This window comes from Haliotis cracherodii, unplaced genomic scaffold (genome assembly GCF_022045235.1).
Source record: "Haliotis cracherodii isolate W230 unplaced genomic scaffold, xgHalCrac1.p SCAF_18, whole genome shotgun sequence".
Taxonomy (NCBI): Eukaryota; Metazoa; Mollusca; class Gastropoda; order Lepetellida; family Haliotidae; genus Haliotis; species Haliotis cracherodii.
This window is the reverse complement of record NW_027266273.1, coordinates 2,551,409-2,576,925: the sequence shown is the minus strand read 5'-3', so window position 1 is coordinate 2,576,925 and position 25,517 is coordinate 2,551,409. Positions and strand designations below refer to the sequence as shown.

Below are 25,517 nucleotides of genomic sequence, written 5' to 3'. Positions count from 1 at the left end.
ACAACAAACAAACAAATCTTAAATGATTTGAGGATGAGTGTTTGAATATTGATATCCAAACACTGTACGGGTCACGCTGGCACCTGATCAGGTTGACCAGCTGATCCCCATTTAAGCAGGTATTTACCACAAACACATAGGTTACTACACAGTTTACAATCAATCCTCACAGACTTGTTTGTGAAGAAAAGTTAAGAAAATGTTAAAGGTCATTAATTAAAAATTACCTGCAACCCAATGGTTTTGAGAATCTGTCAGTTTCACCAGAACCTATGCAAACATTGTACAGACGGACTGACGTATGATGAACGTCACACCTGGACGACTGTTAAGGTTCCGCGACCGCATCTGTCCTCCCGTCTCTCCGCAGTCCATGCAGCTGTACCATGAACCAACCTTTCACGACGAGAAATACAACGCCGCACTGTCTGCCGCCACTCGACACCATTACACGACATGCATATTATTTGATATCAACATTTTTTTCAAGGACACCGCCTCCGTGGTCTAGTGGTAGAACGTCCGCCCGGAGAGCGGAAGGTTCGGGGTTCGATCCCCGGTTGCGTCATACCAAAAGACGTTAAAAGATGGTACTTGTTGTTACCCTGTCTGGCGCTCGGCATTAAGGGGCTAAAGCAAGGACTGGTCGGCTCGGAGTCAGTATACTGTGTCTGAGTGGAGTATTCATGTTAAACTGCGGCATGGTATCTCGGTGGGCTAGCACTATAAATCGGCATCAGTCCGGACTAGTACAAGCAGCCACACACACACGTGCATGCACGTCGCTATATAAGTGCAATAATCTTGGACGCGACGTTTAACCCAATTTCACCTCACCTTCAAGTCTTGGCCGCACCCGTCTGTTGATCCATGAGGATTTTACGGACGTATATACCATATATTCACACCGTGCAAGTCGCGGGTTAAACGTTCACAATGACAACGGTCACGAAATATATATATACGCTTACGCTTGTAAATTAAATATATTGGAAAATATTGGTTGACACTCATATAATGTTCAGGATAATATTGTCATTATTATACGCAGTTTGACGTATATATAGGTGGCTTCAGTGTTTGTTTTTATAGAGTGTGTGAGTGTGGTTTTACGCCGCTTTCAGCAATATTCCAGCAATATCACGGCGGGGGACACCAGAATGGGCTTCACACATTGTACCCATATTGGGAATCGAACCCGGGCCTTCGGCGTGCCTAGCGAACGCTTGTCGTAAGAGGCAACTGACGGGTTCGGGTGGTCAGGCTCGCTGACTTGGTTCATGCACGCATGTCACCGTAGATCGATGATCATGATGTCAATCACTGGACCAGACTCGATTATTTATAGACCGCCATCATATAGCTGGAATATTGATGACTGTGGTGTTAAAAAAGAAACAAATAAACTAACAAACCTACACGTACATCAGGGCAAGGGCGTACAGTTGCTGATGATTCCATTGCCTTTCCAGCTCCATTCGATTATTGTGAGAGAGAGAGAGAGAGAGAGAGAGAGAGAGAGAGAGAGAGAGAGAGAGAGAGAGAGAGAGAGATTGTTTGGCGTTGGTTGAGAGCACCTAAAGTGACATATAAGCTGGACCCGACAATCAAGTCCGATCCACGCCGAGTCGTGTCTGACCACTAGATCCATTAATCGCCTCGAACGAAAAGCATATCTAGATCTAAGGTTGCTGGGACCTTAAAATTGCTGTTCCAATACGGACCCCCCCCCCCCCCCCCCCCCCCCCCCCCCGTTTTCTTATGTATATAAACGAATAGATATAGTTTCACAGGTAGAATTATATAGATCTAGCCACACTTTTGAATACATTTTTCAATAAATGACAACATAGTAATTTCGTTATTTATCGTTACATGTGTGCTTGTGAAATACAACCAGAGCATATCCATTTTAAGCATGATATATGTTTTGTAGACTTCATATAGAAAACCATGTCACTTTTTCAAAAGCTCTTAGAAAATGTCAACCTGTCATTGCGCGAAATGATTAATGGCGTGGTAATATTATGAGATTAAAGATCAATCGTCTATAGGCCTAGTGTTTTTATTTGTGAATTAAGACAAAGCTACGATTCCATTAATCATTCAGTTCAAATGTGGCTTTCGTTTAAGTGTAATAGCCCTTAATTAACAGTCAATTACAACCCTTGTGTTGGTTGCACGCATGTACAGACATGTAGCAATGACGTCGATGTACATTTAAGTTCGAAACAGTGGTCGATCAGACCTGCAATAGCTCTACACGTTTCCCCGGAAGTAGCACTTGTCGTCTGTTAGAAGCGTTGCTTACGTGTTAACGGTTGTTTTGTTGCTGTCACACAGACATGTTGAAGGCAATTATCCTTATCGGCGGGCCTATGAAAGGTAAGAAATAGATTTAATCATAATTGTGTTTCTGGGAGACGTCACAATGGTCATACTTGTCACGTTATAACAAAACATTCAATGAACGGACACCTGCAAAAGTGCATTCCTGAACCGGTTATGATCAGATGATACGTCAGGCATGACAGTCGCGTGTTATTCAAACATTCCATTACATTTTCATGTGTCTGATAAAATAAAAAGCGCTCCAGTGATATTTAACTTATTTAAACAGAATTATATCTATGATTATCAGTGAATATTAATTTATCTGAGAAGACACTAATGGGCGTGACTACGGGTGCAACCGGGTAGAGGGTGGTTGGAAATAAAAGCTTGAAGGTTTTGTGTTCATGAACAATAAGCATGATAAGAGTTAGTCAGACGCATGCACGTTTTTGTACATGCATTTGGATCATGTAGACATATATTAGGTTGCATTTTTCAATAATAGGTTGCATTGGTGCAATGTTTTTATTGCTAAAATCGTGTCCTGAAGAATACAAGCACGTGTTTGTGTTGCTGATTGTACTAGTCCAGACATTTTTATAGTGCTAGCCCACTTTGATATCATGCCACAGTTTAACATGGATACCCTACTCAGACACATTATACTGACTCAGATCTGACCAGTCCTTGCTTTATCCCCTTAATGCCGCCGATAGTCACCCTAGGTCCATTTTCCTTTGAAATGTACTGGTGGTACAAACAGATATATCAAGTTATAATTTTTTAATTTGAAGTTTACACGATATAAGGCTTTTCCATTGGATGAGAGGTCAGTCACCTAACCACAAAATTGAGGTTCATAAGTGAGTGAACGACACAATTTGACGTGCATACATTTTTCACAAGACCGTGTTCTTGAAGTGATGTAAACACTGACAGACTACTTCCACATTCATGGGGAAACCCCTGGGAATTCCCTAGCACAAATACATTCAGAAGCGTTCTTTCTGTTCATTTAGACCCTTTAATCTTGAACGCAGCGTTTCAGTATTCATTGAGAAACATCAGAGAGTTTAACTGCACGTTTGTTCACGAATATCCTCGCTATGACCCATCCTAGAGAACGAAACAAAGAAATGCACATCCAAACTATTGGAGTATCGACTTGATCCGTGTCTAGGCTGACACTGACAGTTTAGAGCAATCTATGAATTTACCTTAGTGTCTATTTGACAAATCTTTATTCATCTTTCAATGATCGGCCAATTGATCAATGATGACTAAAACATGTAACCGCCACAGGTTCATTAAAAACTCCCCAAATCTCCCCCATCACGTTTATTGGGTCAGCCATTTTGACGTCTTGTACTTAATATAAATGTTTTATGACGCGCCGTCATTGTGACTGACTTACTGAGGTAGTTCTTAACAGACCGTTCTCATCTAATGGTGATATTATTTGAATACATGTCTTGTGTAAGATGTTTCTGAAGAGCAAGTTGTGCATACAAACACTCCATCTTCCCGAGGCAAGAGAGTTAACTGACTTTAAAATTCCAGTTTCCACCCTTGCTAAACTAGGCTGGAATTACTGGGCTCGATCGTAGCGCCACCAGTGGCTATTACCAGTCATGTCCCTTCTTAGCCTATGGTCTATGGACCAATCAGATTCCACCTCTCGTATCACTTGCGTTTGCTTCACACAAAATGGTGGCGCCCGCTCAGTTAGATCTGTTCGACAATCAAGATCTATATTCTGATAAAACGGGTTTTTCATCGCGAAATGCATCAAATCACGTGAGCACTTTGATTAAAAACATGAAAACATTTGGAAAATATCTGCTGACAACGAGTTGGCGGTGAACATGCTTTGCAAATCCTGCAACCGACCGAAATCTGCACGACAGTGGACGTACCGGATTTCAAATTCGGTGCGCGATTTTGATTGGACTATGCATAGACTCATTAACCCAGCCAAAATTTAACTCCATAATACTAGCCTAGTTCGCCAAGGATGGAAACTGGACTTTTATAGTCAGTTAACTCTCTTGCCTCGGGAAGATGACATACGCTCATGTAACTTCTCTTTTCGAGGAACTATTTTATTCCGCAATATAACTGGTTGATGTATGGCTCTCAGTGTAAACATGAAGTCACAAATACTAAATAGAATTGTGTATAGATCTAGGCCTACATCCTTTGAGGTAAGAAATTGTGACCAAAAATTACAAGAATTGACTTTCTCTTTGTGCGAGTCCCATTTGAGTATGAACCTTCATAGAATGAGGGCCAAACAATGTATGAACATCGGGGTTTGCGATGATGTTCATACAGTTTGGCCCTCACTCTATGAAGGTTCATACTCCAATGGACTCACACAAAGAGAAACTCAATTCTTCCCTAATCTTGCAGTACTTATGGCTTTCAGTTTATTTTTAAATAAAGGCAATTCACCAGTGTCAAGTGTTAATGTTTATCAAAGCATCATCGTTTTTTACAATGTTTACAAATAAGTATCTATTACCGTATGAAATTTACATTTTACATAAAGATCGATGACGAAAGGTCATGTTGGAAGGTGCGTTTCATATTCTTGCGGAATGATTTCAAGGGGCCTATAGTTTTTTCCCGGGCACACAAGGTCAGCTTTCAATCATGTGACTTTATGAAGCTTACAGACAAAGTTTTTCAAGCAGCAAAAAGGTTATTTGACATGGACATGAAATTATGATGCATCAATGTTAATAACTTCATAACTAATTGTGTTATCATATAATCTTCTAACAAGTCGCTCAAAACATGAACATCACTTACCCCAGACATTCATAAAAATAAATGAACATTAACAGGATTAATTATGACCCTCTTAAAGTTTAACAGTCAACTTGTTTTTCATAATGGCCGACCTTTTTTCTCTCAAAATATTGAATATGTTTCATGTTCTTGATGATTCCCATATTGCAGGTACTCGTTTCCGCCCCTTGTCTTTAGAGCTGCCCAAACCTCTGTTCCCAGTGGCTGGCTTCCCAATGGTTTATCACCACATCGAAATGTGCAGTAAGGTAAGTCACGTTCCCATCTACGGCGCTGTTGGGGATAGCTCAGGGGTTAAAGTCCCCAGTGCAAACAAGAACACAATGATGCTGAGCATCAAAATCTGACTGCAAATAGTCGTGTTTATAATTTTGATGTTTCAATGTTTGGAACACTGAAAAAAAAAGTCAAAATAGTCTCTTCATTATTTGCTACACTATTCTCTTCAGTAGGTTAATAACATTCAGGCTTTATGATAAGAGGTAGTCTAAGTCAGTGGGAAGTGAAGTTGAAGTGATTTGCTTAAGATTACTCAAAAGGCACAAAAGCAAGATATTTTGTGCAAATCCTCTTAAAGCAATGCAGAAATCTTTATGAAAAAAATTGAACTGTTTATTAGTTATGTTAAGAAAGTGATCCTTACCTACATTTTCATAAGTCCAATTCTTTGTGCTCGAAAAGAAAACTCTACACAATAAAAATATCATGAATGGTAAAAGTTTAACATTTGGACAGATTATGAGTTATGTTCCTGAAATGAATCCTTCTTTCTATGGACATGTGATGTCTTTAAATGAAATGCAAACACCTAATTTGTTTTTTAATTCCTTTATAGCAAAAGGCGTCAGTTCAGCTCTTGTCTGATGTGTATAATAATTGGTTGAACGCAGATGCATGGTGTGCACATCAGTTAATGGATTCACACCTCAATAAACAAAAAGAAATACATAGTTAATCCTTATAATTACATTTCACAACAACATATGTTCTCAACATAGCTTTATGACAAAAGACATAAATCAAAACAGATACATATATGATGAAACGATAAACATTCCATGTGTATGATACATTTTGACTAATGGGTCAGGTTATATACTTGGGGACTAATGGGGCAGATTATAAACTGGGGGACTAATGGGGTAGGTTATATACTTGGGGACTAATGGGGCAGATTATAAACTGGGGGGCTAATGGGGTAGGTTATATACTGTGGGACTAATGGGGCAGGTTATATACTGGGGGGCTAATGGGGTAGGTTATATACTGTGGGACTAATGGGGCAGGTTATATACTGTGGGACTAATGGGGCAGGTTATATACTGTGTTACTAATGGGGCAGATTAAATGCTGAGGCACATGGGGCAGGTTATATGCCGAGGAACATCAGGCAAATTATATACTGGGGGACTAATGGTGCAGGTTATATACTGGGGGGAGGTTATGTACTAGGGGACATATGGGTCAGGTTATATACTGTAGGACTAATGGGGCAGGTTATATACTGGGGGAGGTTATGTACTAGGGGACATATGGGTCAGGTTATATACTGGGGGACTAATGGGGCAGGTTATATACTGGGGGAGGTTATGTACTAGGGGACATATGGGTCAGGTTATATACTGGGGGACTAATGGGTCAGGTTATATACTGGGGGACTAATGGGGCAGGTTATATACTGGGGGAGGTTATGTACTAGGGGACATATGGGTCAGGTTATATACTGGGGGACTAATGGGGCAGGTTATATACTGGGGGGAGGTTATGTACTAGGGGACATATGGGTCAGGTTATATACTGGGTGACTAATGGGGCAGGTTATATACTGGGGGAGGTTATGTACTAGGGGACATATGGGTCAGGTTATATACTGGGGGACTAATGGGGCAGGTTATATACTGGGGGGAGGTTATGTACTAGGGGACATATGGGTCAGGTTATATACTGGGGGACTAATGGGGCAGGTTATATACTTGGGGAGGTTATGTACTAGGGGACATATGGGTCAGGTTATATACTGGGGGACTAATGGGGCAGGTTATATACTGGGGGGAGGTTATGTACTAGGGGACATATGGGTCAGGTTATATACTGGGGGACTAATGGGGCAGGTTATATACTGGGGGAGGTTATGTACTAGGGGACATATGGGTCAGGTTATATACTGGGGGACTAATGGGGCAGGTTATATACTGGGGGGAGGTTATGTACTAGGGACATATGGGTCAGGTTATATACTGGGGGACTAATGGGGCAGGTTATATACTGGGGGAGGTTATGTACTAGGGGACATATGGGTCAGGTTATATAATGGGGGACTAATGGGCAGGTTATATACTGGGGGGAGGTTATGTACTAGGGGACATAGGTCAGGTTATATACTGGGGGACTAATTGGTAAGATTAAGTAATGGAAGACTAATGGGTCAGGTTAACCGTTACATACTGGGTAAACAATAAATTATTTAGGGATGAAATGCTATATTTAATTGCAAAGCTGAAACTGGTATTTCACTCCAGTGAATTCAACTACTTTCAGTTTGGCTCAATGACTCTGATTTTCAGAGTAAGATCACAAAAAACATTAGAATATGTGTCTTTTCTTGTCGCATAACCTATTTATATCATTTTGTGATCTGAAAAAGTTAACATCTTTCTTCTACCTCATCTTTGTTCCTTAGTATATTTACCTCCTCAATAGAGCAGAGCAGAATCTATAACTATAAGTAGGCTGAACCAATGTGTAATATAGAGATCTTGGTGCACTATTTCACTTCACGATTTCACAGGCACTGTTAAATATACAGATTTGTTGAAAAATCAATCAATCACCTGTCACATCTGTTCAGGTGTTTTAGTTCAGCTGATTATGTTTCCACATTGATTATATCAGTGTAGTAAACCTTTTACATATTGTCGATATGGCAGCTAGGCAGCTCAAGTTATCTGTCATCTTTCCTCTCAGGGTGAAGGATTCTTATAAAGAAGTATTTTTAGGGATGTAATAAATACAAAGTCTACCTAACCTAGTATGATCTAAAGCCATCATGCCAGAAACTGGATACAAAGTTTGAGAGTTGTCCATACAGTAATTGCTTCAAAGTTTAATTCATGCAGGTAGGCAAATAAATTGGCAATCTTAGGTTGTAGGTGATCACAATCTTTCTCATTCATTTTTGGTTTAAGGTTTTGTTCTTGGTGTTTTCTTGCCTCCTGCATATTTACATATTTGGCTGAAAGATTCTAAACCAAAATATGTATTACATTCATCCCTTTCTGTTCAATATGTTAGGTTCCAAACATGAAAGAAATCATCCTCATTGGGTTTTACCAGCCTAATGATGCACTGAGCAAGTTCATCATCAGCTGTCAACAAGAATTCAAGATACAGATCAGGTGAGTTCCATTTGCCACTCTGTGTGAATGTCATCAATGGTATCAGTAGAATTGACATCTGGATGCATATAAAAACAGCAGACATATCATAACAGGTCTTCATCTGAGGCAAGTGAATTTCCAACAGGCAAGCAAAATGTGCTGTCTCGACTTGTCCGTGGTCAAGTGGATTGTACAATTATATTTACTTTCACTTTACGCCTGTGTATTAGAGTAACTTCTCTTGCTCAGTTAATTAAACTCAAAAGATAAGAACTATGACAGCAGTCATAGAACAAGAAAAAGATGTGTGTGAAATATTCTTGGTTCAATTACAATGAAGCATGTGATGTTATGGATTGCAGTTACTGGACAGTTGTCCGTCTTTCTCTTCAAGGCATCGGATGAAAGACACGTTTGTTAAAGGATGTGCACAGATTAAAATTGTGAATGATGTAAATATTCATGCCAGTTCTGCCATTCATAACAAATGCTTGCCTTACTACTACATAGTGAAGTGAGCTCAGAATCCAGGCAGATTTTGTGCAAAACCATGCCCGATGTGATTGAAACGGAGCACAAACATATTCAGTGCTTTCAAAGGATAGATGAAAACAACATAGTAGCAGAACTGTCACTCATTTACATATCTACAAGTTCTAAGGAAGGTGAAATAATATACAACTCATCACATTAATGTTTTTTAACATTATTCATTGAAATGTTTGGGGCAAGTAGAAATATTATTGGCAAGTGATTTTATCTTTTTCACTTGTCCTTTGGCAAGTGGATTTTCAGAAATAATTTAAACCCTTGCATAACTTGTTACGTCATGTCAAATATACCATGCAGACTGCAATATTATATTTCTTTAGGAGGGCATAACATGAAAAGTAAAAACCAATCAGCAAACTTAGATTCCCTGTCCACCAATACCACCAGTTCTTTCACAGAAGAATTATGCCTTCAGTACATCAACCGCCAGCAATGATGAATGTTTCTACTGACAGGTATCTCCAGGAGTATACTGCTCTAGGCACTGCAGGAGGAATCTATCATTTCCGGGACCAGATTCTCACAGGCAACCCAGAGAGTTTCTTTGTGATGAATGCGGATGTGTGTGGAGACTTCCCTCTGACCGAAATGGCAGAGTTCCATAGGTCTACTCCATCAGGCGCTTATGGGACAATCCTAGCTACTGAGGTAGGTGGACCAAAAGTATCAAGATTGATGTTATACTGAGGTCACATCTAAAGTCACATGACATGTGCATATGTTACACACATCTTATTTATGTCTTTAGAGTGCATCTGAGACTTGGATTGGACTTAACTAGTGTGGTTTTCTTTGTTTCCTGAACTGTTTTATGTGTGGTTCATTTGGTATTCTTGTTTAAGTTTTAAGGTAATTACATCTGATCTGGGATGACAGAATACAATTAGATATGTCAGGATGTCTGTTAATTGGAACTATTACAGTCCTCTTCTGCTAATTTGTCTTGTCTGGTGTCTGATGTACTGAGTCCCCAGCAGTCGGTACTGGTCATAGGAGGCAACTTAATGATTAGGTTCCGTGACTTAGTTAATTGCATGTCAACATACCCTGATGTTGTAAAGCATTGCTCGTACTTTTAATCACTGGATTGTCTGGTCCAAAAATAATTTTATTGCTGAGTGCAAACAACAAACGAACGAAATCTTCAGTTAATTCAAGTACACACAAGTACAAATCACTTATTTGCAATGATGCATACTTAGTTTCCATTTACTGTTGTTTTTAATTCCCTGGGACTGGCATTAACATGGTTGAAGCAAGAATGATTGCAACATAACTGAGCAATTTCATACCATTGTACTAGTCAAAATTATCACATGGGCTCAAATTTCACGATGTTTGGTAGAAGATCTCGTGAAATTAAAGGCAGGTTGGATTTCAGGGATCACTGTTGTGGTGTAACTATATGGTGATACAGTATTGTACCATGACTCCAAGCCTTATAATACAATACATTTATTTACAACCCCTGTATTGTGATACATACAATACATTACATTACAAGTTATATTGATGTAAACACCTGTGAATAAAAACTGAAACTATTCAACAACCAGTTTACACAGATTCTCTATTTGTTTCTGCCCTACAATATTACATCTGCGATCTCTGAAATTTAAAAACACATGGTTGTGATTCACCTGCCAAAAGAAAAGAATATCTCAACTTATGAAATAAGGTACTGTGTCAGGATATGAATCATATTGCACCCATAGTGTTAAGGGCTATGTATCATATCGCAACCTAAGTGTATTGTTACACCTCTAGATCACTGACAAGTGCATGAATACCCATCTGTCTTCCACTGATACAGTCCAAAGGATGACCAAACATGTAAAGACTAGTACATTTTGGTTGGACACTATCCCTTTGTCTAGAAGCAATTTTCATATATCATTGACCTGTTTGAACAATGTCTATCAGATAATTTTGTACTTCACAAAATAACCTTTCAAGGCATACATATGACACTTAAAAGAACAGGATGAGATTGTACACTCACTCCAATTGCCTTATTTTATGCCACTATATGAAGAACCAGTTTATTGATTCAGATTGTAACTTTATTATTTTGTTGTTTTTTAAGGCATTTGTTTGACTTTTGCAGGCAACCCGACAGCAGTCCTTGGAATATGGCTGTATAGTGGATGATAAATCCACACATGAGGTAAGATCACACACTGTTCCTTGTGGTTAAAGCGTTCGCTCGTCAAGCTGAAGGCCCGAGTTTGATTCTCCACATGGGTACAATGTGTAAAGCCCATTTTTGGTGTCCCCTGCTGTAATTTTGCGGGAATATTGCTAAGGCAAAGTAAAACCCAACTTACTCACTCTTTCCTTTAAAAAGATGCCATGCATCTGAAGTTCTTGAGGATGTCATTATTATGGGGTTAGTTCACAAAAAGTGTTGTCAGTTTGTATTAACACATTAAACTATCATCAATCATGCCATAATGTAACTGATTTACAAAGCTGCTTTAAAACAATGTTACATGGTTAAACCAAAATATGATTCTTCACAGATGGGATAGAATATGTGAATGATTACTGGGATTCCTCAAATATTACTAGCCCTGTCTGCAACTTTAGCCGCTAGTCTGAAGCCTGAGTCTGGTCAAAGCCTGTTTGGTGTGGTAAACTCAGCAAATAATGGCCTATGTGTCCAACACTAAACTCTACTGAAAATGATGCCATGTTTGAGCAAGTAGACTCAAAGGATTTTGGCCAAGAGGGTTAATCACTGTCATGTCTGTTATGCGTTTTGCAGGTACTGCATTATGTGGAGAAACCCGGTACATTTGTCAGCACAACAATCAATTGTGGAGTGTACCTCTTCTCACCAAGTGTTTTTGAAAACCTGGAAATTTCATTTAAGAAGAATCTGGAAGAAAATTACAAGTAAGTGTTTATCATGTTTATTGTGATGTATTGACATCATATTGTTGATATTTTTCCTAAATTGTTAGCTAAGCATTTGAATGATGAGTATAAAACACTGACTAGTTAGTGGAGTATGTTACAATGTGAGCACAATGTCAGTTTAGTACAAGAAATTGAATACTGATGTTGACATGAACGATGAACTGTCGAATACCCTATGCTCATAATGTGTAGGTTGTTAGAAGCTCAAGGAATCTGGAAAATAGGGTTTGGGCTATCAGTGTGTTTTGGATTACCATAAATATACATAAAAGATCAGGACATGTTGTAATAACCATAAATAATGTTGATAGTTATTGAAAAGTTATTTTGATTGTTGAATGCCATCAAGGTATGCCTGTTTTCTTTGCCCTTTATCTATCTATTTATTTTACTTTCATGTAAGAGGCAATATTTCCTTCCCCTGTTTCATAGTTTGTGAAGCAAGTTCTGTAAGATAACAAAAAGAGTATTACAGTATTAAGTAGCATATTGCTAGAGATAGAAGGCTGAGGCTGTCACAATATGCCATTTTATTCTGCATATGCCATTATCATATTTGTCTGCATTGATTTTAAAGAATATCTTAATTCATCTGATATGCCTTCTGAACTTAACCACTCAAATGTGACTCAAACATTGTTTAGCCAGGTCATTTTATCCTCATGTAAAACACAGTGCATTATTATGTTGATAATATTAAGGCCATAAAAAAACTATACTTACCTCATGCCGTTGACATGATTGATAAGAAATTGTTAAGTTCGTTTAATTTTGAGAACGGTGCATGTTTTATATTGAGTATCTGGTGATAATTTGTTCCAGGTTTTGGTTTAATATTTGCACTTTATTCTGACTTTCATTTTATGATCATGTTGAAATAAATGTCATGTTCTCTCATGGATAAGGCTTAATACTGCCAAATTATTAGCAGGGAATTGTCAAGTAATTCTCCCACTGCACACACAGAGTACACTACCAATCGCCATGAAATCAGATCTTGTGTTTCGATATGATACCTCTGTATGAAGATCTGACGTCGGGAGGTTGCATCAGGTGAACTTTCTAATAAGCCAATCAACATCAAGGTTTCCAAGTTATTGGTACATGTGAAGTATTCAGAGCAGTATGTCTGATTTCTGTATCTCAAAAAAGAAAATATACAGGCATTTCCAAATGGAAATAATATTGGCAGTACATTGTTGTAGATATTTAATACTGTCATTCATTTTTAAGGACCATGTCATCTACACCTAAAAGGGAGTACTATCTTTTCTTTTGGTCGGCATTTCCAAATTGAGATGAATTAAACAAAACCGAGTCATACCGGTAGTAGAAAGTTTACATCTGAACCCACAAAATCCATCATTTAGATTGGGCTTTCAGAAGTTCTCAGGGTTCAACTGATGTGACCTCCCATGGAGGTTTTTAGGTTCTGTGTGTTTTTTTGCACGGATGGCCCAGTCTTTTAAGGCTGCAATTTGCTGTGCAGACTTGTGTCCTTTAGATATGCCAAATTCCAGATTTGCCCTCAATCTGTGATCATTAATAAGCTGGCATGCTGGAATATACCTGAAGTACTATTTAAGGCATTGATAAACCAGTCTCACTCAATTTTGCTCAGGTTATGAGCACAGTTCAGCTGAAACAATCTTTTCACAAAATACTTATGAGCCAAATGTTTCCTTCTAGTTACACAGATTTCTGTAGGTATGTACACTGCCTGCAAACGCATGCCCTGTCACCCCAATGTTTGCATGCAGCATCTACAGTTCTCCTTTGAATGCATATGTCTACCCCTGCAGGGTATTTAGATACATTATCAGTGAAGGCATGTTTCCCTAATTGTGAAAATGTACTGATTAATGTGTTATTGCTGTTGGACTTAGCGTAGAAGAGGTGTTCTGAAGGTGGATAATTTTCTTGATATTCTGAGATCAGGGAATAGTTGTGTGTAGCATGCAGATGTGTTGTCAGTGTGTGAGATGGCTGAGTGGTTGTCATTGTTGGTTGAATGTGGGCTATAAATGATGTTTGGATCTCTGTCGTTTGTAGTTTTGTATGGTGTGTGGTTAATGTAAGTCTGTACCATTTCCTCATTTGTTCCTTGCTTTGTTAAAGTAAGGTCTCCAGCTAGAACTCCATGCTTGCTGTAAGAGCCGACTTATTAGGAGCTGGTGATAACTTACTATGAGTGCCTTGGCTGATTGTGTTATTGTGCATTAACAGTGTGGATCTTTACTCATGTTGTCTCTGGTTTGCCTTGACTTGATTATTTAAGGGCAGCCACATGGCAAAACAACATTCACTTCCTTCTCTTGTTAAAATATGGATATATTGATCAAGCTGATTTGGTTTGACTATTTCATGTTTGTGTCTATATCATGCATCTCATTATTCATCATTCAAAACGGGGGAAAGTGTAAGCTTGAAGTAATTGAGACATAAGACCTCAGCACTACTCTGGAAATTCTTAAATCAGTCAGTGGTAATGAATGTTTATCTTGGATATGATAGAATGCAGTTTATACAAACATACTTTTGTGTGTGTATTGCTGTTCACCGCCGTCATATAGCTGGAATACTGCTGAGTGCGGTGTTAAACAACAAACCAATCAACCCACCAAATATATGTGGTGGAACAAATAAGAGTTTATTACACAATCTCCCAAGATCATTAGCTGAATGTTGGAATTGGCCGAACATGAGGTTTTTCTTTCAAACATTAATACTAGTCACAGCTTGCTGGAGTGATGGGGAGAAATCACAACTTGAATATGACAGATTTTTAATTATTGTTGGATTGCACAACACTGACTTTCAGAAGCAGTTGGTGTATTGTAGACGGTGAATGTATTATTTCCTTAATAGATAACTGTACTCGCTGTATTAAGCATCCTCCTCCAATAAGCATCTCTCAAACAAATTCTAACCCAACTTATAAGTAATCATATAAGTGCCCCTGAAAATGTATGTGACAGGCCGTATGTTCTTGCAGATTCTTTTACCGAAACAAGGGTGTAGAAAGGGCATATAATTGCAAAGTGACTATTATCAAAAGAAGTTTTAGTTTCTTCAACTTTCGAAGTGTTTGTTCACTACTGCTAGGAAATATATATTACTTTTTGTCATAGGTTTAATAGGTTCCTGAGGTACTTATTGTGAGAAATACAGCTTGAGTAATAGTATGTTTCATCCATGCTGTAATATAATTGGAAATTAAAAACTTATGGATTTTCCCAGTTACCAGAATTTGTATTTTGACATGGACTGATTTATAAGGTTTGGTTACTTGTGTATGTAACATATATTACATAACTAAGCATCAGCATAGATTAGAAAATATGGATATTAATTATCAGTTGATTATGTACATGATATATGGCTACAAAATTGTTAAAAAATGATTCCATTCTTTCACCTTTCCTTCGTTTTTTGTTTCAAAGTTTTGAACAATGTCATTAGTGCTAATCTTCTGCTCCTCTTTATATAATCAGTAACACATTCATACTGTGTTAAACTTCTTTACTTCATTTACAGGTATTTACTTCAGATCCGGGGTAGAATAGGTCTTCAGCAACCCATGCTTGCCATAAAAGGCGACTATGCTTGTCGTAAGAGGCAACTAGCGGGGTTGGGTGGTCAGGCATGTCATCGATCCCAATTGCGTGGATCGATGCTCATGATATCAATCACTGGATTGTCCAAGAACAGTAATGTTAAGTTGACTTGACTGACTTATGATTGCAGTAGGACACATTAATAACCAAATAACATATTTGTTGTCAACTTCTCCACAAGTTCAAAAATAGGCTGTATGTTGGAGGAAATATGCAGAGGTCTATCATGTTCAGCAACTGTGTGAGCTTGACATTTTTTCAAATTATATCTACTGATCTAAATATTCCTTTACAGGCCATAATTCATCAATGATTTTTCGCCGCTTCAGCAATTTTCAACGAATATAATATTGAAATTTGGTGGTCTAAGATTGTTTGGTTGCTGCAAATTGATTGTAATGGAGTTTATGCACTAGGGATTAATGTGTTAGTTACAATTTGTTTTACTGACACTTTTCAACTGATTTCCACCGATATTGATTTCATTAACCAGTTGGCCGCTTGAGCCGTTTCCTAAAGCTGCACAGTCCATGAAGTTAGCACTTTTTTTCTTTTTTTTGTGTAGATCTATTTGTATCGTTTTCAAACATGTCAAAAACAACTTATCTTGTTTATGAATCAGGTAATACTATATTTTGTTAGCTATACACCGTGGATCGATGCTCATGATATCAATCACTGGATTGTCTGGTTCAGACTCGATTATTTACAGACCGCCGTCATATAGCTGGAATATTTCTGAGTGCGGCGTTAAACAACAAACAAACAAACAAACAAACCAACCATGTGCATGATGATATTGAAAATGCAATCATTTGCATCAACTTGATTAGTTATTTTGTCATGAAAAACATATCCTTGTACAAATGTAGTGTTTTAATAGTTCAGGAGTCCTTAGATGAAGGTCTTATCATGGAAATCCCCAAGGACAATCCCCATAATTTTTATTGCTGTCATTTGGAAAATTCAATTTGAAAGAAATGAACTACTTAGTAGCATTATGCTGGTTCTGCTAAAGAACAGCAGAATGATTATGAGTTTCTGTGATTTATAACTATGACAAAGGTGGTAAGCAATATAATGAACAACTGAGGAAGCAATGTCTTGCACCATGTGGCATGTTAGTGTAATACATTCATGTGTTTTCAGCTCTGTCGCATCTGTGTCTGTTGATGTACAGTTCTCCATTGTGTGCTTCAGAGAATACTTCAGTAGTTGGTGCCATGTCCTCAGAAAGTGTTGCAGCATAACGATTATCATAGCTGACATACAGTAGTTGCAGCATCAAGGTTGTTGTGTGTAACTGGTTTAAGTCATTTACTATCAGCTGGAACTAAATAGAATCTGTAACTCATTAGATCAATTTTGAATAATGACATTCTTAAGGGAATATTTCTACTAAGTTCACAGAGTGATGTCAAATATTAAAGGCAGAACTTATATCTGTTTTAAGCTAATGTTAGCTCTCCATTTGTCAGTTTTGACTTCAACACACCGTCAAAGGAGGTGATTCGCTTGGAACAGGACATCTTCGCTCCCCTGGCAGGCACAGGGAAGTTGTTCATCTTCCCCACAACCAGGTTCTGGAGTCAGATCAAGTCCGCAGGGTAAGATACAACAGCCATTCGTTAGCTCTAGATTGCTTTCTATTCTAAGACCAACTGTCCATTTGATACTCTCTTGGACAAAATACAGAACCGTCTATGGCAAACAGTCAAGTATGATTGTAATGATTGATATGAGGAAATCATATTATGGTTTCACAGTTAATGAATTTACACTGTGTACATCTATCCCGTAGGGATTCCGGATTAGAATCTGACCCTAGCATCCTATGCTGGTTGTAAGAGCTGACCTAATAAATCCGGTGGTCAGGCTTGGTGACTTGGTTGATTGCGTGCCAAAGTACCCCCAAAGCATGGACCACTGCTCATAATGTCATAATCTACTGTCTGGTCCAGATTCGTTTATTCATAGACTGATGTCGTATAGCTGGAATATTGGAGTGTGGAGTTTAACAACAAACACACACCATGTACACCTGCAGTTTCAAAATATTGTCTGCTAAGTGATACTAAGTTTATGAGCATTTTTTAATATTTCAGCATCTTAGCCTTCGAAAAGAACTTGTTTAGTTCTCAGCCTAAGATATCTCTACAGCAAGATTTATTGATCATATTGAGAAATTCTGTCCTACATTCAGTGGTGTAAAGTGGGATGTGACATACTGAATGAGATCTGTGTTTGTTCCCAGGGCTGCCATCTATGCAAACCGCCACTACTTGGCCATCTACCACAGCACACATCCAGAGAGGTTGACAACCAATGGAGAGGGCAAGATAAAAGTCATAGGAGACGTCTTCATCCACCCTACAGCAATGGTGCACCCTACAGCTGTGGTAAGATGACTGGCATTCCTGCATACCAAGAGGCCAGTGGTGTAAGGCCCTACAATTCACTGGGATGATCCCTTAGAGTCAGCAGTGATAGCGATCTCATTAAATTTAGATTTTTTAATCCAATATGATACCTCTCCACGTGAAGATATGAGGATGTGAATTTTCTAATCTGCCAATCAGCATGGTTTTGAATTAATTCTCTGAACGAGTGAGCGAAACATTCAGGCAAACATATCTGAGTTCTGTATCTCAAACGTGATTATAATCCTAATGCAATAATATAATGCTGTGCTATTATCACATGATTATATTGTTGAGGATAGATTATACTTCATGTCGTTTCTGATCGCCATGACATCTAAGCCCAAAAGGGTGTACTACTGAGGGTATATTTGCCTTATGTGGCATTTTTCTTTGAAGACAAAAAATTCCAAATCAAGGTTGAAATAAAATGAAGCAAAATCAGTTTAGAAAGTTGACATCGGACAGGCTCAACATGCTCCAGGACCCATGCATCCTTGATTTAGATTGGGCTGTCAAGTTTGCTCAATGTCTCTTGATGCAGAGAGGTATGATATCAGAGTAGAAGACTTTGCTGAGATGGCAGTGTCATGATCCATGGGTGAATTTTTGAATTTCAGATTTGTTCTAGTTGTGATCTGTGGCCTTTCACCACCATGCCCATGCTTGTAGGTTTTACAAGAGTTGTAAACATCCACGACACCATGAGATGATTGAAATACTGTTCAAAGCAGCATTAAGCTCTCTTACTAGGGCCATTGCCTCATGGGGGGATTAACTTGGCATCACTATATCAGGATTCAAAATTAACATAAGTGCTCTAGTCTGAGACCAGTGACACTCAAGGAGGAGAATTGACATTTCATTGTGGACTACCACTTTTTGCCATGAGATAGATTTCAATTCTGTAGCATTTTATTTATTGCGGACAAGTGAAAGTATCAATAAATTTCTAACCCTGTATATTACAGTCAGAAACAGAAAGACTTTGTGAAGCAGATTGGTAAAGTCGACATTAAGATATTTGTATTCTTTTATTTCTTGGTTTATGACAGGCATATTTTTTTTCTGTTGGGTTGGTTGGTATTCATGATATATATATATGTTACTTAACAAATTTATGGGGATGCAGGTTAGCACATGTTTGAGGCCCTTAACATATCGGTATATGGTACTGCTTGGAATAATTGTTGCTTACTGGTTAAGCAATTTCTTGCTTTGATATTTCTAATGCAAAAGATTGGTCATATATTTTATATATTTTTTACCCTACAGAAACACTATTTGACAATCTCATTATAAATTACATTTTTTATTCTTATGCATTACCTCTCTGAAGATCTAACAACACCTCCAAAATGCCCATGGAAGGAATTAGAGAAGAGTGTTCAACACTACCATGTTTTTGGAGGAAAAATCAATTAAAACTTTATCAGTTTTAATTTTGTTTGGCCAATTAGAATTATTTTAAAACAAACTATAATGTGTACATATGTCCTATGTGCAAATAAAATGTTTGTGTTTGTATTCTTCCATGAACAGTTATATTATTTTACATTTTTACAGGATATGGTCATGTAAACTGATGTGTAAAAACATTCATGAATTGCAATTATTAGGAATATGAATCTTGTCATGCCCAAATACACATCCACACCTTTATAACACTTGGTGACAGCAGTTGCTTAATCATGTTACTGGTGGCATGTAGTGTGAACTCTGACGGAGGAGAAATCAAAACCTTTTCAGTTTAGACAAGGATGTCAAAAACAAGTAGCATGATATGTAGGTGCACAATAACCTTAACATGTCATGAGATGAGAGAGAAATCAGAGGAAGATGAACACAAGTGAATAAAACAATCTACATAGCCACTGAGTGCTTAAAATCAATGTCAGGTGAAATGGAGAAGTGTTGACACACATCACTACCAGCTGTCTCATGCTATAGTCTTTTTCTTATAGCTTTGTAAACTTTGTGAAAGTAATTGGTAATTTTAGGAGTAAATATGCCTCTTATTCATGTAAGGCGTTGTGACTGCTAATTAATTTCAGCTGTTGTAGATGATGTTACAAATCAACACGTTTGACTGTCTAGAACTGCTTGATGGATTATGATGAATAGTTAAGGTACGACAAGGGGCCCTTTGGCACCAAAAGATCTACCTAATTCAATTATTAAGCAAATCTGTTAAAAGTCTTACTAGTTCTCTCTTCAAGTTTGAATATACATTTTCTACAATCAGACCTCCTCCTTGGTCTTGGTCTAGCAGAATGTCTATGGTTTGATCTCTTGATGTGTCATACCAACAGATGGTAAAAGATGGTACCTGTTGTTACCCTGACTGGCGCTCGGCATAAAGGGATAAAACAAGGACTGGTTGACTCTCAGGATACTGTGTCCGAGTGGGGTATCTATGTGTAACTGCATTAGTATATACCTAGCATTATTCCGGACTAGTACAGGCAAAGTAGACACAATTTATGGATAACAACTTCTTTAATACGTACTGTAAAGGCAACGTTTTGGTATAGATCCTTAACATCAACATCAACGTTGATTTTACAGTAGTAAAGAGGTTGTTATCCATAAATTGTGTCTACTTTGCCTGTGACATTCAAGGAGGAGAATTGACATTTCATTGTGGACTACCACTTTTTGCCATGAGATAGATTACAACTCTGTAGCATGTTATTTATTGCGGACAAGTGAAAGTATCAATAAATTTCTAACCCTGTATATTACAGTCAGAAACAGAAAGACTTTATGAAGCAGATTGGTAAAGTCGACATTAACATATTTGTATTCTATTATTTCTTGGTTTATGACAGGCATATGTTTTTTCTGTTGGGTTGGTTGGTATTCATGATATATTTATATATGTTACTAAACAAATTTATGGGGATGCAGGTTAGCACATGTTTGAGGCCCTTAACATATCGGTATATGGTACTGCTTGGAATAATTGTTGCTTACTGGTTAAGCAATTTCTTGCTTTGATATTTCTAATGTAAAAGATTGGTCATATATTTTATAATTTTTTTACCCTACAGAAACACTATTTGACAATCTCATTATAATTTTATTTTTTATTCTTATGCATTACCTCTCTGAAGATCTAACAACACCTTTTACTTTGTCAAACAACTTCTTTAATACTGTAGGGGCGCCGTTTCATTACAGATCCTTATCAACGTCAACATCGATTGATTTTACAGTAGTTAAAGAGGTTGTTATCCATAAATTATGTTTTCTTTGTCAAACAACTTCTTTAATACTATGAAGGCGACGTTTCGTTATAGATCCTTATACCGTTGTCAAACAATAATCTTGAACGCAACCCTACACCTAATTTCTGTTTATTGTTGAGTTTGACAGTTCAGCCTGAATCACATGCTCACACCTGTTGGTTTATGTGTACTCTCATGAATCAAATCCTGCAAGGTGGAGTTATATTTCTTGTAATAAACAAATTGGATATGAAGCCACCATATAGTTGCTCACCATTTTTATGTTTTTAAACTCACAATAATATTTTTTTGTTTCCAGCTTGGTCCAAACGTGACAATAGGTCGCAATGTTACCGTAGGCGAGGGAGTGAGAGTAAGGGAGAGCATCATCCTAGAGGGCGCCACTCTACAGGTTAGTTCTCTACCACTGTGTAGCTGTAAATCCAGGTGATGTTCAAGCAACATTGCCTGCGGAGTGTGAATAAGATTGGCTTGGGGACCACCTGAAAACGCTAGAATCCAAAAATGCTTAACTCATGTTGATGAATTATTCAGAAACCCTGTTTTCATGTTTCCTTCCAAGAATTGCTGTGTTACCATCCATTAATATGATTTTCATGTGAGGGAATCAGGCTAGGGTCACCAAAGACTTATGACAGTCTCTAGAGGAAGATTATATAATAAAGAGTTCACATATGTGGAAATGATGATGATGAACATTGAAGTGGACATTTAAAGATACAAAGTGCTTTTGAATTTTGTCTTTCGGGAAGGGTCATGAAAAGATATGTGCAAGGATATGGGTTGGGTCATCAAAAATAAGACAAGCATTAGGGGAGGGTCATTATTTTCAAAACAATAGTACATAAAAAAGCTCTGACCCACCCCCTGAAATAAATGAGCGGCCCCTAATACAGTTTGAGCTTTCGTACATTTGGCCATGTTTACCTGATCTTATTGTTTGTTGACCAGTAACATGAGTTTGCGCATTCTCTTCACCAGAATCACTGTTGTATACTGCAAAGCATTGTGGGATGGCACAGCACAGTGGGAGTGTGGAGTCGGGTTGAAGGAACTCCCAATGACCCAAACCCAAACAAGCCATTTGCCAAGCTACAAATCCCATCCATGTTCACTGTTGATGGCAAGCTGAACCCCTCTATTACTGTTATAGGTTGGTAATCTTGTTACCCTTCTTTCTTAGTTGGAATGTACAGGCAAGTATGTTGACAATGCTGTCCACTGATTCATGTTCTTTACATACTTGTGATTGTAGCATCCTTGTTATGGACACCAATGTGTTATGTTCCCAATAAACTCATATACCTCTATGACCGCCTGCATGGCCTACTGGTAGTGCGTCTGTCAGGAGAGCGGAAGGTCGGCGGTTTCATCCCCAGCCACGTCATACTAAAAGATGATAAAAGATGGTACTTACACTCGGCATTAAGGGGCTAAAACAAGGGACTGGTCGACTCAAAGTCAGTATACTGTGTCGAGTGGAATATTCATATTAAGCTGCGGCATGGTATCTCAGTGGGCTGGCAGTATTTAATCAGCATTAGTTCAGCCTAGTACAGACAGACACACTCACACGTGCATCCACATTGCTAAATGAGTGCAATGATCTTGAATACGACATTGAATCCCATTTCACCTCACCTCATATACCTCTGTACCATAATACCTACTATCATAGCTTCCATTTGGTTTCCAGGGCAGAACAGCTCCCTTGAATCATGTCATATAATAAATAATAAATGTTCATGCAAAAACGTGGTTAAAGCTTTGGCTAGCCTCACCGAAGACCCGGGTTCAAATACCACTAAAAGCGGCTTAAAACAATACTCATTCACACTCATGCAAAAACAAATGACAATATTCAAATAGTTGATTTGTGTTTGTTTAGGTTCGAATGTCCAGGTGCCGTCTGAAGTGATTGTCCTCAACTCCATAGTACTGCCTCATAAAGACTTGCAAGGCTGCTACAAGAACCAGATCATCCTGTAGGCTTCCCACACCCTGCTCACACCCTGTCCACACCCTGACCACCAGCACAGGAGCTGTCTCTGTGATCATCATGGTCTCCTCAGTGATGGTCACCGATGCAAAAGATGTTTAATTACTTCTTACTGAGAAAAATATAAACAATTAAGCTCCTTTCTCAGGCACTGGTTTAAGGGATTTTATCATTTTGGATGTCAAAATGAGTGCTTTCAAGATTGCAGTATTCTGGTAAGCTGTAATCAATTCCTTTTATTTGGGGTGTTTTGATGATGGGGGCTAGTGCAGGAGAAACTGGAATATTTATTTTCAGACTTAAATTATTTGTTTGAATATCTTTGAGGATATTCACTGGTTTTAAGACATGATTATTGTATGGTTGTTCATTACACCATGGACAGTAACCACTGGTTGTTATTTCAAGAATACTGGAATACACAACTTTCACAAAAGGAAATGAGAGCAATAGCAATTCTACTATGACTTATATCAAATCTTCCACCAGAAGTATAAAACTTAAGTTAAAACCATAATATGTTTATGAACATGCGCAAATGAATATCATATAACCTCTGATTACAACCATGTTATGATGTATTCTGTTTGTAGTCATATTAGTGACATCTAGAGAACATCTTCTGTGCTATCAGTATAAGCTGAAAGTTAATATAAGATGTCAGACCAATTTTAACAGTGGTCGTTCTCTGCACAATAATGATTGAGAAGCTCTCAAAGACATCTTCTGTGTTCACATGAAGCTTACTGGTTTTCATTCTTTGAAAGCTTCTAAATTTAAAACAGTTTATCTCCTACTTGTTAGGAAATATATGCTGTGGTACAATGGTTATGGATTCATGTAGGGTTGGTTAGTTGGATAGCAGGAACTAGTTTGGAAAACTAGAACGTGGTAGAATATGGATTATAGAAAATATCTTCATTGAAGATTCAGAGATTGATTCATTGCCATTTGGTTTTATGCAATCAGATGAAATGTTAATTATTTTGTCGTATATAATGTCTGCAGCATTAGAAATTGGCACTAGTCCTATAGTTTAGGTATCCTGAGGACAACCGGTAGTAGAAATTTGCGCTTTTAAGGGTTTTGCTGTATGTTATCATTTTAAGGACTAAAACGGTTTGTTTCTATTGCTGGATGCTTTTGTAAAGTAATATGTTGCATCACATGGTTAATAGTCCTATTTCAAATCACACAGATCTGTTTTATGCAACTGTTTTTGTTTTCTATGTTATGGACAAAATGATGTTTGAATGAATGAAATATTTTGTACTGAGTATTGTATGAAAGCATGACTGTGAGTTGTGTGTTTCTGCTGCTCATTTCATATAACATCTCAACACTATTCCATTCATTTCCTTGCTGCCGTTTGCATGTTGCATCAGGGATGATTGGGTGATCGCTTAGCATATTTAACACAAACAAGTATTACTTGGAGAGACATATTCCTATTGTACCAGTGTTTCTATGTGTATGTATATCTTTAGACATATTGAATGTCTTGTTTTGAGGCTTTGAGTAAGCAGGAGCTGCTGATTTTGTCACAATTTGACTGCAACGAAATTGTTTTCTGTGCAACTTTCAAAAGACATATAAAAATGTTTTTAATAGGAGTAGAGAAATTGTTTTTTACCTCATTTTTATAGTATCCCTGATGAATCAATTAATATGAGAAGATTTGTCATATTTTCCAGAAATAGATGCTTCTAATACCAGAATATTCTTTATGTAGCTGGCTGCATCAAAGAATTATTAACCATGTCCTATTATGACTCTGATTCGAGACAAAAGATAGATTTTACAGGAAATGAGAGAAGAAAACAAGTACCGTACTAGAATGCGATACCTACTTTCTCTTCACACTGGTACTAATAAGATTTAGATGCTTTACTTATATTCCTCACATTATTCACCACCTGTGTCATATTGTCTGCATGAATGATGGAATATATATATGTTAATACAACATTGTAAATAGGAGGGATAATAAACAATTGAATTTTTTGTGTTTATCTTTCTCAAATCTGTGTGAAAAGCCAGGATGTTGCTGATGCAGCATCATATAAAAACAAATCAAGTCTCCAAAACTAAACAAATATATTTTTCGCATTATCCATTGGTTCACTTCCAAGTCCTTGTTGTGTGTCAGTAGTCCAAATGTTGCTGATACAGCACATAAAACATATGCATTTAAAATATTTGTCTTTTGGACAGATGTATCAAAACAAACA

At 37.7% G+C, this 25,517-nt stretch overlaps 1 protein-coding gene across 2 annotated transcripts; it reads left to right on the top strand.

Annotated features, from left to right (window-relative positions):
• The first annotated feature begins 2,262 nt into the window (after nt 1–2,262).
• Nucleotides 2,263–25,266, top strand: LOC139465666 (mannose-1-phosphate guanylyltransferase regulatory subunit alpha-A-like). Of its 2 annotated transcripts, XM_071247409.1 has the most exons (12): nt 2,263–2,385; nt 5,299–5,396; nt 8,440–8,543; nt 9,533–9,725; nt 11,185–11,244; nt 11,845–11,975; nt 13,689–13,706; nt 17,095–17,223; nt 17,871–18,015; nt 21,586–21,678; nt 22,269–22,440; nt 23,176–25,266. In XM_071247409.1, the coding sequence occupies exons 1-12, from the start codon at nt 2,346–2,348 to the stop codon at nt 23,274–23,276; spliced, it is 1,284 nt and encodes a 427-aa protein (XP_071103510.1). In that variant the 5' UTR covers nt 2,263–2,345; the 3' UTR covers nt 23,277–25,266. The 2 variants fall into 2 exon arrangements, with proteins under 2 accessions (XP_071103510.1, XP_071103511.1); XM_071247410.1 differs by lacking the exon at nt 13,689–13,706.
• The last annotated feature ends 251 nt before the right edge of the window (nt 25,267–25,517 follow it).

Excerpts from the sequence above, each read along its gene's own strand:
- LOC139465666 (XM_071247409.1), top strand. The coding sequence starts at position 2,346 with ATGTTGAAGGCAATTATCCTTATCGGCGGGCCTATGAAAG. Across the intron at positions 2,386-5,298 it reads TATCGGCGGGCCTATGAAAG|GTACTCGTTTCCGCCCCTTG; the intron begins GTAAGAAATAGA and ends CCCATATTGCAG. Across the intron at positions 8,544-9,532 it reads GAATTCAAGATACAGATCAG|GTATCTCCAGGAGTATACTG; the intron begins GTGAGTTCCATT and ends TTCTACTGACAG.